The sequence below is a fragment of the Phocoena phocoena genome, chromosome 5 (genome assembly GCF_963924675.1).
Source record: "Phocoena phocoena chromosome 5, mPhoPho1.1, whole genome shotgun sequence".
NCBI classification, from domain to species: domain Eukaryota; kingdom Metazoa; phylum Chordata; class Mammalia; order Artiodactyla; family Phocoenidae; genus Phocoena; species Phocoena phocoena.
This window is the reverse complement of record NC_089223.1, coordinates 121,312,617-121,327,513: the sequence shown is the minus strand read 5'-3', so window position 1 is coordinate 121,327,513 and position 14,897 is coordinate 121,312,617. Positions and strand designations below refer to the sequence as shown.

General features: G+C 40.2%; 1 protein-coding gene across 1 annotated transcript; it reads right to left on the bottom strand.

Moving 5' to 3' along the window:
- Nucleotides 1-10,037: 10,037 nt before the first annotated feature.
- Nucleotides 10,038-14,173, bottom strand: SPRY1 (sprouty RTK signaling antagonist 1). Its single transcript, XM_065877843.1, has 2 exons — nt 14,051-14,173; nt 10,038-12,257 (listed from the first exon to the last, which is right to left on the bottom strand). The coding sequence occupies exon 2, from the start codon at nt 12,200-12,202 to the stop codon at nt 11,243-11,245; it is 960 nt and encodes a 319-aa protein (XP_065733915.1). The 5' UTR covers nt 12,203-12,257; nt 14,051-14,173; the 3' UTR covers nt 10,038-11,242.
- Between the last annotated feature and the right edge of the window lie 724 nt (nt 14,174-14,897).

The following is a 14,897-nucleotide window of genomic DNA, read 5'->3' as shown; positions in this document are numbered from 1 at the left end:
AAAAAAAAAAAAAAAATCTGTACACTTTTCTCCTGTTAATCCATTTTATGCCAATTTAATTCTCAGGCCCAGCCAGGGATTTTAAGAAGGTAGCGGTAAAGTTTTGCCTCCCCTCCAATATTAAAAAGTAAACGTTAAAAGTAATGAGCGGTTTACAAAATGATGTTACTAAAGAATTTCTGGGAGAGATTACTTGGGCATGATTTAGTCAGAGAAGTAGGATTTAAACCTAGCTATAAAAGAATAGGATTAAGAAGGTAAAGGCAGTCCCTGAGGTCAGGATTTGAAGGTGTGTTTCGGGGACAGAGAGTGAACCAGTTCCACTGGATAGAAGATATATGTTGCAGAGAAGCAGGAAAGAAGGGCGAAAGTGGAGGTTGGGAGTATGAAAGCACAGCCATGAATACCTAGTGCAGGAGTTTTTAACTTAATCCTATAGTTAATGTAAAGGGTGATGGCAGGAAAAGAGGATAGGGCAAAAAGGAAAGAGAAAACTTGGGGCTTCCAAAAGACGTACAGTCTGATGTAGTGGAAAAGATTAATTTTTAATATGGTTATTTGTTATGCAGCCATGCTGTAGGCCAGTAACATCATATGATAAATGACACAAATGTTTCCAAGTGTAAATCATCATATTCCAACTTGGCAGCCACGAGCAGACACACATTTTCCATTGGGTCAAAAGGACCCCAAATTTTATTTGCACACAAAAATACAATTCTGTTTTTTCCCCTTGAGAAACGGTCCCATAGGTAACATTTGAACGGCCCCCGCCGTGAAATCACCGCACCACGCTCAGCGCGGCCTGCGGTTGAGTTAGTCATCTTTTGTGCCATAGGAAGGAGGTGACAGTTACTGCTTGGATAGTTTGTAGGGCATAACCTCAAAGGAACTTCCTCACACTATATAGTAGAAAGGAATAAATGTTTGTTTTGAAAGATAAGCATGGGTAAGTAGGAAAAAATGCTCAAGGGCAAATACTTTTGAAAAAAATGCTTTATGAAAGAATGTTGGGTTTTGTTTTTTTCAAGAAAGGCAAGTTCAAGCAGACCATTTTTGTTTCTCAAGAGTACTGCCTGCTTTTCTTCTTTCCAAAATTTGCCTGATTTTACACACCATATTTTCCATAAGGATTAAGAGAATCCCCTTAATTGAAGTTTTTACTTAAGAAATTAAGGGACTATATGGTACCCATTCCAGTGCCAAGGAGACAAAAAAAAAAATCCCATTATTATGTGGACTTTCACACTTGACTTTTTTTTTCAACTAAACTTTTGAAATCAAGCAATGCCAGCTTCCCACAAATTCAAGTTATTCCGCTGTATAATGATCACTTCTCAAAAAAGCATTTCCAAGTCTCTACATGTGCCACATACCACTTATAAAATGTAGAAAATGTTTAACTCCAATACTCTCATTTACAAGCCTTTCAAACTACAAGAAAAAAAATGACTGATTCCAATCCCCAAATGATTTTGTACTTTCTTTTCTACAGCTTCTGCAAGATTCTGGGTTTCACTAACTGGGCCTATTGTTATGGTATATTCTATTTAGGAATTGTAAATTAAACTCCCAGGCTTCAAGTATAGATAAGGTCTACATAATAGAAATAGTATAGGACTTTTAAAAGTAGTTTTCACATCTTTTTCCCATTCAGCTGGTTCTCTTTCCTGTTAGCTGTTTATCCTTAAGTAAGTCATTTCATCTTTCTGTGGTTCAACAGTATTTACTTTAAAATGAAGGAAAGGAACTAAGTAGTCTTTAAGGTCCTCCCAGATTTGACTTTGAGTGGCTTCAAACTATCCTCTAATCCTAATTCCCAATCACCTAATATACATATTCCCCAACCACCCTTCTTCCTTTGTCCATCCTCACTACTGTTTCTCACTTTGACCAACAGGGAAAAATAAAAGGAATAAGGAAAACCTGGACACTGAAGTTGCCAACATTATTTTTAAGATACTCCAATGATTTAAAATGTAATGCCTGGGCCGGGGTGTGTCCAGGGTGCAGAGCGGGGGAGTAGGGGAGTTAATGTTTTCAGATAATCGGGAGAAAATAGTTGGCTTGCTGAATTTTCTGTCCTAGAATTTGGGATTTCTGACAACAGTGTTCAGATAGATACATAATTCACTTTTCTCAGTGATATACAGCGAACTTTGTCTGGGGAGCCAGGGTGGAAGAAAGAATTAATAATTTAGTTTGCTTGATTTTCAAAGACTTTGATTCTCTGCCTCCTTGCTTCCTGCCTTTGGTCCACTTCATCACTCATTAACTGTTCGGAGACAGATGTGTCCTAGGGGGAAAAAAGATTCCCAAATCTGCACAATTAGTAGAATGTTCAATGTACAAAATTTTGGTCTGCTTATGCATTTTATTTATACAAATGTTCTCTCTGCCTTATGTTACCAGTTATGGACCAGTTATGAGTTGGTTCAGTGATGAGTCACCTAGACCCATCCTCACTCATCTTCCTCAACCCATCATCTCAAACCCACCCTTCCTGCCTGTCTCCACTGTCCTTGTCACATGAATCATCTTGACAGTCATATTAATGATCTAGCTGGTCTCCGGCTGCCACTGCAGTCTGTCCTCCACAGCGCTGCCTGAAGAATCTTTCTGAAACTCTAATCTGGTCACGTCACTCTCTTGTTTATAATCTGGCCTCTCCATGACTCCTTCTCACTCACAGGATGGAGCTCAAACTTTTCAACTTGACATTCACACTTTCCATGGCTGGCTCCTCTCCTTCCCACAGACACCTTACTTTCCAAACCTTCTAAATTACTTGCAATTTCCCCATCATGCCATGATCATTCCCGCTAACATGCCTTCGTACTGATCTGGTAGGCTTTTCTCTCCCTTGTCTACCTGATGAATTACTACTCATCTTTCATGACTTCTCTATGAAGCCTCCCCTGACTTGCAGAGACAGATGTGGTGCCTCTTCCCAGAGTGTCTCCATAGACCCAGTTACCAGCTGATATGGTAACACCAATCACGTGGTTTAAAATGTATGCAGTACTAGTCAAAGACTGGGATTCTCAGCACCTAAAATACGATTGTTAAATAAACAATAAATAAATTGTTAAATAAATGGTTGACAGAGCCAAGCAATTTTAATTTTCTCTCAAAATTGCCAATATTGTTAACATTAAAAACAGTATCAAAAACCTTGCAAAAACAAAAATTCAATTTGGTCGTTAATCTAAGCATCTTTCCTTCTCTGAAGCTTTTATGAATAAATCTAGCAAGGCAATCGACAACAAATATTTATTGAGCTCCTACTCTGCTGTAACAAGCACTGTTCTAGGTATTAGATAGCGAGAAGTTAAACTGATAAATTTTAGTTTCATCTTTGTGTTTATTTTATCTTCCCTAATTGGATTCTGTTTCTGGTACCACTAAAGGGCAATAGCCAAAAATGGCCAAAGGCAGATTCGGAGAGGAAATTACAGGTAATTCCAAAAGCAGGTTTATAAACCACAAAGTAACCAATGAGAACTCCACATGGTCTGTAAATACCTCTAACACCCTCAGTTTTCTTTATAAAGATAGGCCTCTCTACATTTGGAGTAGAAGGCAGATTCTGGGTGGCCCAGGAGAATAAAATGTATTTCTGTTAAGGAGTCAATTCACTCGCAGCTTCTACTGCAACTCTGCACCATGCAAGCTTTGTGAAACAGACAGGACTAAGATCCCGGACCCAATCTCTTTGCTTTCTGAAGTGCCTCTGAAGTGTGCAAAAGCTTAAAGAAGGGAATGGGGAAGGCAGAAGGTCTTCTGGCTCTGTGTATTATTTTGACGGAATTGACTGGTCAATCAATTTTCATGAAGATATTTTCTTTATTCAGTAACAGGTTTTGTTAACAGATCATTTGTGCTATAAATGGAGCATGTCCCATTTGAAATAAATTCTACTCCACTAGTTCATTCCTTTTTAAGAAATCTTACATTTTTATCAGATCTTAATTACTTAATTTATAATCCATTAGCTTAAAAACAAGTTAAAGTGTCCAAAAATATCCTTTCCAAACATAAACACCAGCCTCTAAATTTTCCTCTCCAACATTTTAATACTTAAATTAACAACTCTTAACACATTGGCCTGTTTTCTCGTCCTCTTCAGCTTTTGCTCCAAAAATCTCCTCTCTGCCTCAGCAACCCATGAGCACAGAGAAACCCCAGATATCCTCAGCATTTGAAAATGGCCCACCTTCTAAGATCTTGACTTGAAAATTCTCCTCTGTCCTCAGCTGTCTACCTTTGCTCTTTCTATACTCTTTGTAAGCCTGTATTTCATCCTCATTGGAACTCGTCTGCCCAGTCATTTCATCAAATACTCAGACTGCTGCCCGAAAATTCCTGACCTCTTTCAAATTCACCATTTCTTTTCTTTTTCTTTTTTTTTTTTTTTTTTGCGGTACGTGGGCCTCTCACTGTTATGGCCTCTCCCGCTGCAGAGCACAGGCTCCGGACGCGCAGGCTCAGCAGCCATGGCTCATCGGCCCAGCCGCTCCGCGGCATGTGGGATCCTCTCGGACCGGGGCACGAACCCGTGTCCCCTGCATCGGCAGGTGGACTCTCAACCACTGTGCCACCAGGGAAGCCCCACCATTTCTTAATGGTCCCTTATTCTCTGCCTTAACTGCCCCTCTAACCAGCTACAAGGACTGTCTTGATAAAATCTGGAAAAACACTTAGTGGCTCCCCCAAAATTTCCGGTTCCATGTGAGCTGAGCTCTAAGCACTGCTCTTCACTTCATCAGTTGCTGTTGACCACGTGTTAGCATCCCCACCTCTAGCTATTCCAGACTCTGCTCTCAAGAACCAGGTCAGTCCCTTAGTGCACCTTAACTTTCAAGAGAAGTCCACCCTCTATTTACCAAAATCAGGGTACATTTCCGTAATGTCCCTCTTCTGCCTCTTAAAGTGCCACTGTGTCTTTTTCTTCCTTCTCACCTTTTGTTCTTTCCTCTGGGAGAAGAACCATTGTTGCCAAGGTTAAAGAGCCCTCGTTGTGCTGTCTTCTATCCCCTCCTCTCTATTCTGGAATTGCGTTCCTTCAGCTCTTTCCTCTGCTCCGTCTTTTTCAATTGCCCTTGTTCTTGCCCTACAAAAAGGCGCAGGTTTCTGTTATTCTAAAAATCCTCTTCAGCTGTTACCTCTCTAGTTACTTTCCTATCATCTCAAAATTTCTAGAATAGTCTAAAGCTGTTACTTGCATTGTACTCACCACCCACTAAATCCCATGCAATCTGGTTTTTATTACCACAATCTCACCTAAATACCACCCATCAAATTTAGTTGGGAGTCTGCACAGCTTTTGACATTTAGTTACTAATTTCCATCTTGAAAGTCTCCTTTGGATTCTAAAACATACCAATCCTTCAGTGCCTAATGCTTCTTTGAACATCCCTCTGTTGGCTCTAAATCCCAGCTATGCCTCCTAAATATAGGCATGTTCCTCAAGGTTTTGTTCCTAGCCTGCTTTTAGCTCCATTCTTTCCCTTAGAAAAAAATCTATGCTACATATTCCCTCTCACCCCCATGTGGGTGATGGGTCATCACCCTCCTCTCTTAAATTCTAGACTTTTTTCTCAGTGACCTTCTGGCAACTCACCTGCACTGTAAGAGTTTACCCCAACAGAACTCATAACTTTCCCACCCCACACACCTCCTAAACTAATTCCACCCACTTCTTTTAACAGAGCTACCGTTGTTTGCCTGTTCACCTTGGTCCAAAACCTCAGCATCATTTTCAATTCTTTCCTCCTTCTCAACCCCACATACAAATAACTGCGAAGCCCTTTAGGTTTACTTCTCACGTTGCCTCCTTCTTTCCATTCCTACTAACCTCCAACCTAGTTCTGACCCTTAATACTTCTTTCTTTTTCTAAATTGGCCTCTTACCTTAATAGCTGCCATTTTAATCTCCCATAATTCTTCTACACTTACCTATAATCTAATTCAGAGGCTCTTCACTGCGGCTGTGTCTTAGAATCATCTGGGGTGCTTGGAAGACAGACAAAAGACAAAGCCCCACCCAGGGCACAGGTGTTGTTTGTTGTTGTTTTACTTCCAGGTGGTTTTAATGTACAGCTGAAGTTGAGAACCGCTGCTAGCCAAACTGGAACTCAGTTTTCTCAAATACTCACCTTGCTTTCTTACATCAAATTTATTCAGCTCCTTTTGTCTGATTCCTTTCTTACGGCACTTATTTCTCTGCCTTGGACTACCGTCAGTCCATTGTGCTTTCACAAACTTGTTAAATTTTATAACTTACAAATTAACCTGAAACTTTGGTTTAGAGGTTGGTCTTGCCCCCCACAACCAACCTCTCCTTTCTTCCGATGTTTTACCAAACGTACATATGCAGCAAGCAGTTTTTAATAAAGTTTATTTTATTTTGGCAATTAGATCATGACTTTAGGTAAGCAACATCTCTGAACCTGGCTTTCTCATCTCTAAAGAAGATGCAATAGATAACCTCTAAGTTTCTTTCTACCACTAAAAGTATGATTCTATGATTATTTTATCCAAACAAGCTCTCGGACTACTTACTAGTGAATGACAGAAGCTTTTAGTATATTTTCCCAAATTACCTAATTCAAAACAATTTAGGTTCTCTGATGGCTTTTGCTCTTAGAGTTATTGCCATACCTAGTATGACTCGACTATCTGACTTTAACACCAATCTTTTTAATAGTACAAAATAGAACATTTAAATCTGCTTTTTAATCACTGTAATCCTGAAACGACCAGAATAACAGTAAGAAGTGCCATCACACAAGTTCTTGAATCTAGATGCCAACTTACTATTATCTTTTACAAACTGATCGAATCCGTTTGTTCCATTATTACCATATGCAGGGGAAGCACACATGCTGTTTTCAGAAGAAGCTGTTAACTTTAATAATAACATATGAAAAATAATCATGGCAATTAAGTCATTTGCTACTTATTCCTGATAGCTAAGTGCAAATAATATATGCAGAAAAACATTCCATTTCCTAAATTATGGTCAAATTGATTAATTATGAAGGAAACACGTTCTGGTAAAAAGAACGAAATGGTAAAGGCTAATGTGTAACATAAAGGTACCAGGTTTGCTGCCAAGAAATGAAGAAAATCCTGTATCTGAAGAGTCCTGGTTCTATGTTAGCTATCACGAACATTTCTCAAGCCAGGCCTTTGTTTCTACATTCTCAAAATGAAGACATCAAACTAAAAAAGCGATTCCAAAATTGCCTGATAGAATCACCCAAGAAGCTTTTTGAAATTAAGAATATCAAGCTCCCCTCCTGGAGATTCTTCTGGTAGAGTAGGTCTGAGCTATGACGCAGACTTCTGATTTTTAACTTTTTAACTAGTGACATATTTACTTTCATATATGGTTGAGAAACATAAAGCAAGTATATTCTGATAGCTATTTCTAGCTCTAGAATTCTTCTGCATATGGAATAATGCACATAGTAGGGGTTCAATAAATGTAGCAAAATGGCTTGGTAATAGTCCAAGAGAATATCAGAAGAATCAATAACTTTGTCAATTAAGTACATGGCTGTATTATCTAATAAGTGAAATAATGGAAAAAGTCCCCCAATTGTCAATTGGCCAAAAGGGGGATTTAAAGTTTTGTTTTCAAGATGTGTAAAAAATGATGCCAAACTTTCTCTTGCAATATATATACATGTTTAAAAATGGGATTGTACTTTTTTGCTAAAGAGCTATACATAAAAACTGCCATGAAATACATTACTCAACAAAAAGAGGATTTAGGAAAAGGAGACAATTTAAAAAATTAAATCAATCTTCTGGAAATGAACCCTCTGAGTTTGATTCCAATATTAACTTTAGGGTAAAAACATTAGTTTTTAACTCCCTTTCACTGTAAAAACCACTGTTTTTAATTTTTATTTTTCTTAGTCATAACTGGAATGTTCATTCTATGGTTTGGATTTTGAGAACCATATAATAATTATAACAGACTCTCGTTTAAGGATTCACCTTGGGCCTTCACAAAAAGAAGCGCATCTGTTTTTTCACATTCCATTTTTCTGTTGAGTGACATTTTATAAACTGTTGACGGGAAACTGCTCAATTACAGCAATCCTGCATTGGTTTTATTCACAATTAAATTATCTAAATAAAACTTCTTGGAATGAAAAGAATGGCACTCAGAAAATATGCTGGAAAGGAACTATTTAACAAAAATATTCATTCTGTCAAGCTGCAGTAGCTGAGGAAGAGGGACAAAATTGTGGAATAAAAAAGGAAAGGTTAACCCATCTATTTGGTATTTTTCACCGGGCAGTATCAAATACATGGCAGTGGAATTTATAAGAAATTTCAGCTTTGCGGATGCTTTCAAAGCCATAGCACTTTACAATGATCATCAGTATTAAAAAGCATAGGACTCATAAGCATTCGTGAAGACACACCCTAATATTTTTTCCTTCTAGGTTTAAACCATCACAAAGGAGGCAGTTTTGAATCAAAGTATTTAGGCTTTGCACCTGACAAGCATGTCAGAAGTCTGAACCTCTAACCTATTGCTACTTCCAAATACAGGCCTGAGACTACCGTCTTAATATTGTCATTTTAATGTATTCCCCGTATAGCTTGAAGTTAAAACTCCACAGCATACCTCATTTCTCATAAAAGTTATAAATTTCTTTCAATAAAAGCTACAGCTTCTTAGTCTGGTTAGTATAGCTACAGACAGCTCTTATACCAATTCCTAATTATACGAAGGGTCTAAATAACAGAAAAAAGTTACACAGTACTTTGAGGGAGTCTGTTTATACACTTCATTAAGGAGCGAAACTTCAATGAAATATTCAATATTAAGGAATCGGTGATATCATCACATAACTTGAGTACAAGAGGAAATAAATCCACATTTTGAAATACTGTAGATTATGAAATGGCCTCCAAAACACAAATACTCATTAAAAAAAAAGTTTCTGCTTCCAGAGCGCAGAGAAAATACTTGATTATATCAAACGTCACAATGCCAACTAATAGGTTAGTGGCTTGATGGAAAAGCATTAAAACAAGTTTCTACCACTTATGTCTTGTCAGATTAAACCAAAATCAAAGCCTATTTACAAAGAGTAAGTACTCCAAAACTAGTAGCCAAATCATGTAAAGAGACAACCAAAACAAAGAAGCTGGGTAAGAGTTTTGACAGCCTAAATCCTGGGCTCATATTATGTCAACATCTTATTCTCAAATGCAGATTATTCAGCTTTGACACATCACTTAGGCACAGGGAGGAGTTCGTGAAACTGAGTCTGAGGGGTCACATGCACAAAATTTTATCAGACCCAAAGATTCTAACCATGTCGTAACTTCAGCAGACTAAAAACTAAAAATATTTACTTTCTCTATATAAAGTTTCAGGGCCCTCAGATTCCTTATTCCATAAAACATGTCAAAATGTTATTTGATCAGGTCACATTAGAGACTTACGAAACGAAATGAAAAGGTAGGGACTGGAATGTTTTTAAAACATCTCTTTGATAATGTTAACTATTCCCTTGGTGCACTCTTAACTTTTAGAATGTTTTATTAAAGTGACAGTGCCAGAGACTCCAAGCATGCCTGCAGAACTAAGTCCTTTAAGTTTTGTGGATGAAAACGAATTTTTGACTAATCCAAGAGAGATAAGATAAACATTTTTTAAAACTGACAAATACGTCCCATTGCAAGAAACTATGACATACACAAAACCCCTCGCTTACAAAATAGACAAAAGTGGCAGGGATTGTTAACACTAATTACAAAAAAAAAGTTTTTTCACTCTGTAAAGTGATTCACTCAGGCATTTGTTGAAACACAATTTGGATTACAAAATCTTGATTAATGCATTTTCCAGGAAACATCTAGTTCAAAATTTGAGCTCACTTGCATCTAGATTTGGTATGTTAAGGGAAAGAAAGAAAATGGGTATGCATGACGAAAGAGTCGAAGCAAATGACAAAAGTCACCACAACAGTACAGGCTAATAAATGAAGAAATCAAGAGACAGGTTCATTAATTAATATATTTTCTGCATTATAGTTAACATATGTACTTTCTTGGTGTCACCTTATTTTCCGTTATGTATTGATATTTTGTTATATTCAGACATGAGTACATTTCAACAGTTTTTGCAATAAATATCATAAAATAATAGATTCGCATAATAAATATTCTTTACAATAAAAAAGTTTAACAGACTTTTGTCTTAAAAATAGTCAGAATTCAACTTTGTGATTTATACATAAAATATACAAAAAGCACCACAATTTGTGGTTAAGGCAATGAAAACAGAAAAGATTAGAACTACTCAGCTGTTAACTAACCAAAGGGTCCAAAAACCATTAAGGAGCCAAGATCACTTTAGGCAGCATAGTTCTGTGACATGTACAGATCGATCAGCTATAAATATCAACTTCAGTCATCCAAGTGCCCTCAGTGACAAGAGTAATTTGGTGAAAAGCGTGGGGGTACAGAAGGGAGCCTAGTCCTTCACAAATATGAAAGCTTTGAATGAGGATGAACAAGATACAACTAATATATCTCCAATGTGAAGATTTATATTGTAAGCGAATCTAAATTACACGGGAAAAAAACCCAGAAAACAAAACTGGCATCTCTAGGATAAGATAATGCCAGAACTGAGGGGAGAGAACGTTGAGGGGCAAGAAGGAGAAGGCAGTGGTTAAAGGAGAATTTTAATGTTATAACAGAAACATATCCCCCTTGCTACTTAAGGGTCCAATGCTATGAAGAGAGCCCTAATTGGAGACAGATTTAATACATAGCTTATTTAAGCAATTAAATGGTTGCCTCTTTAAAAAACCAATTTCCCTGCTCCCAGAGTACCCAATCAAAAACAGCTCTAAATCACTGTAGTCTGGGTGTGTGTGTGGGTATGTTCATGTGTACAACTTTGGAAAGTTGCTTGCAGAACAAAAAGGCTACACAAAAGCCCACTGGCTCTCAATATCCTCTCGAGTGGATGGCAGAGGCTCTTGTCGTAAGAGGGAGCCAGGTGCAGTTTCACAGTTCACTGTTACTGAAGATCAACCATTAGAGTAAAATCCATGAGTCAAACCTTGGGAAGAGGGGGAGAGAATGTGGGAACAGGGAAAAACTGCAAAGAAAATAAAACCAGTATCTAACAGGATCTTTTCATAACAGCCACAGCTTGAAAGCTAGAAGTTCAGGAGGCCCAACCCACCTCCAAAAATCATGATGGTTTACCCTGACCCCGGGAGGGGCAGCCCTCCAGCTTACAATAGACCGTGTTGGAGTTCTTACATCTGCACCCTGGGCGATGGATCCAGTCATAACACCCCCTGCACAGCTTCAGGCATCCCTTAGCAGGAGGGTAACAGAGTAAGCAAGGTAAAAACAGAGACATGGCTCCCATACACAGGTACCTAGAGCAGCAGTGTGACTGTGAACAGGAGCAAGGATTATCCGAGTAAGAATCCCCTTCATCGTCATTGGAGCAGTGGTAGAAGATGCCCTTGACCAAGCACATACAGGTTCCATATTCCACCATGCTCTCCGCAGAGCAAAGGCACTGCCGGTTACAGGCCAAACAGGATGGCAGGGTCCTGGGAGCTGTGCATTCTCCGCACTTGCACTTCCCACACTGTTCACAAATGAACTTGTGCTGTGTCAGGTCCTCCTTCAGGGAACCCTTTAAGTCATCCACAATCAGTTGCTTGGGCTGGGTCCGGATTGCCCTTTCAGATCTGTGACCAGAGATTGGTCTGGTTGGCGGTGACCTTCCTAACAGCCCCTGCTCGGAGGAGGCACTGCTGTTGCTCCCAGAACTGGCTGCACTTCCAGTGCTGGTTGATCTGCTCAATATGGGGCCTCTGGTATTATTTGAGAGTCCCGCATGTCCCAGGTGGCTGGTAGGTCTATGCTCATAGCTATTATTCACATTAATCGGTATGATTTCATGAGTCCTTTCATGCTTTTCTTGTCTTGGTGCTGTTCGAAGAGCAGGTCTTTTCACCACTGATGGCCCTTCTGTGTATTCATTGCTGCCTCTGATGGCCTTGATCTGGTCTAAGGACAAAATAGCAGCAGGCTGAATCTCTCTCTCATAGTCTACCCTCTGACGGTTATCCAAAGCAGGCTGCTGGATCACAACTAATGAACTGCCACTGCCATGTTGATTTTGGGGATCCATGTGTAGTGATCTTGAATTCCAGCAATCAGTGGAAACCTGGCATGCATCTGAAATCCTAAAAGGAAATCAAAGATGAAAAAACAGAGAAAAAATGAGGAGAAGCATTTGGGGGAGGGGGGATGCGAGAAATCCCGTCAAGTCGCAAATTGCCTAAACCACCTGGTAATGATCTCCCTCATCAGTGGATTACAATGATGTTGGAGTCCTGGCCAGAGTCCAATTCTAAGAGAGGCTGAGGACCACATCAGAGAAGAAGAATGTAAGCAAGAGACCCCACGCCATAAGAATTAGACGTTTTTTCAAGTTTTAAAAAGCAGAATCAAGAAGTAATGTCTTCCTGTTTGTGAATCTAACAAACAATTAAAATGGAGTATGCCCTCATGGGGAATATTGAATATAAGCACTAATAAACAGCTCTCATCTAAAGAGAGCTCAGTATCAGTTCATGGGTGTTTTCCATAAAGGAAAATAGCCACTCGTTAAAAAAAATTAAGAATGGCTTTGGCACTGTTGCCTTCTGTTACTTGTTTGCTGTTACAAGCATTAGATTAATGGTGAGGAAATTAGTCAAGGTATACTTCATGCATTTAAAAAAAAAAAATCAAAGAGATTCCAAACTAAAATGTAATCTCAAAATAAGAGGTCATTTTTCAGGAGAAACCAGAGTTTTAAAGCTAGCTCATTATTAATGTACAAGATGCAAATGTAGACAAATACAACCGTTCTTGGTGTTTTATAGCCTCTAAAGCACACTCATGAAACTTAATGTACAGTTCAGTGAATGTTCAGAGTATTCACATTTGAAATCATGAAAGAATTTTTTTTTTAAGTTTAAATAAGGGCTCACTCACCTAATGAGATAACTTTCACACACAAGTAAGTGTTAGGCCTTTGGTAGTATGGGGAAATCCTGGCCATTTTAATTATCTGTATTTCCTCTAATTTAAAAATCTGTATTTACATGACAGATATTGATTTTCAAAGGCACTGCCAACTCTGAATCCATGTGCTTCTTGTAATAAAGTACAGTAATAACCTGATAAAAATAAGCATTTGTTTCCACACCAATAGTTAACAGTTTCTAATTTATAATGTCTTCTTCATAAGACAATCAAACATAAAAACGTTTGTTTTCAGTCAATGGTAGACTAAAACATTTTTCACACAAATTCCTCCCAAAGCCTACAGATTTGATCCAATTCAAGAATGAAAAGAAAAAAATGCCCATTCCCCACTACTACCTTGAGCCAAAACACATTAGCTTAAGGAATAAAGCGGAAAGAAGTCCATTTCACCTCTTAACTTCACTCAATGTCCCCGGACTAAGTCTTACATGTGAACTTCTTGGCGTTCCCCTCCCTCATTCTCCCAACTCAGATCCTCGAGTTTCTACTTTCTTCTACCTTCTCTGCACAGAAAGAGAAACACATTCGCAACCTGCTGGGTTTAGTCCTGGAATCCTTACGGGCTGTTCAAAAGATTCCATCGTTACTCTGCACAATATCATTCCTCCTCGCAAAGCACTTTTTAACCCAATGCTTTTAAAGCAAAGAGTACCTAAAGGTAGTAAGGCGGATTCCACACGAAAGGAAAAACGGTGGATTTGAAGAGGGCAGATAAAACACCAGGCACTTGAATCTGAGTTTTAAACGCTAGCTGTGGCAAAGTTCACGCTGGCCGGTGGCGGAGACCACCGGATAAAAGGAAAGAGCGAAAAGACTCGGCCGCCTCTGATCTGAAGCAAAGCCCCTCTTCCAGCAGTGACAGTCCTCGATCTAGCCCCAAACACGTTCACACGCTCTCGGCGGACTGTCTTCCTCAAGAAACCCCCGAATCGAAGTCCAATACCTTTTCGGACAATCCCATCACATCCTAAGGATCACCGTGGATTTCCAAAACCTCTTGGCGTATGCCACCAAGGAGGCTCACAAATCGGTGAGAGCCTTCAGAGAGAACGCGGGCGCCAAAAAGCAAGCCCACGTCAGGGAGGGTTATAAATAAATAGCTGTCTACACTTTAAAGGAGAAGCCGGATTCCTAAAGAGCCGGGGCGCAGCGAGCCAGGGGCAGGGGCTGCAGAGCGGCGTCGCCACATCGCCGGCTACCGCGGTGGAGCTGCGCCCTCTGCAATCCGCGCGGAGACAAGCGGGGAATAAAGAGTTGACGGCGAGGAAGGAAAAGGAAAAAGTTATGAATGAAAACAAGTTTGCTCGCTCGCTCTCTCGCCCGCTCTCGCTCCCTCTCTCGGGCAGGAGGAGGGGAGGCGGCTGAGGTTACCATTACCTCAGGAGGGCGGACTTCCCCACTTTTAAAGTGGCAGTGCCCTCTCCCCTCCCCTCGCCGCCCCACCGCTCTCACTACAAGAATACAGTGGCAGCTCGCTCGGGCGCACGCAGACCCGGGCCGGGGCGTCCCCAGCGATTTGGGGCTTTGCTCAGGCACACGCGGGCGCAAACACACCGTTCTCGGCCCCAGTCCCAGGGAGCCTCCGACACAGAAAACCCGCCGAACAGCTCCGCGGCCCCCACCCCCACCCCGCTGACCCCCTCAAAAGCCTCCCTGAAAGCGTCTTTCCCCCAGGGGGGGTAGTTCCTCCGAGAGGACACTCCGGGTCATGGCGCCACCGCTGCAGGCGACTGAGGACGCGGGGCCCCGCTCGCCATCCCGTGCGGAGGCGGAAGGTCGCCCGCCCGGTT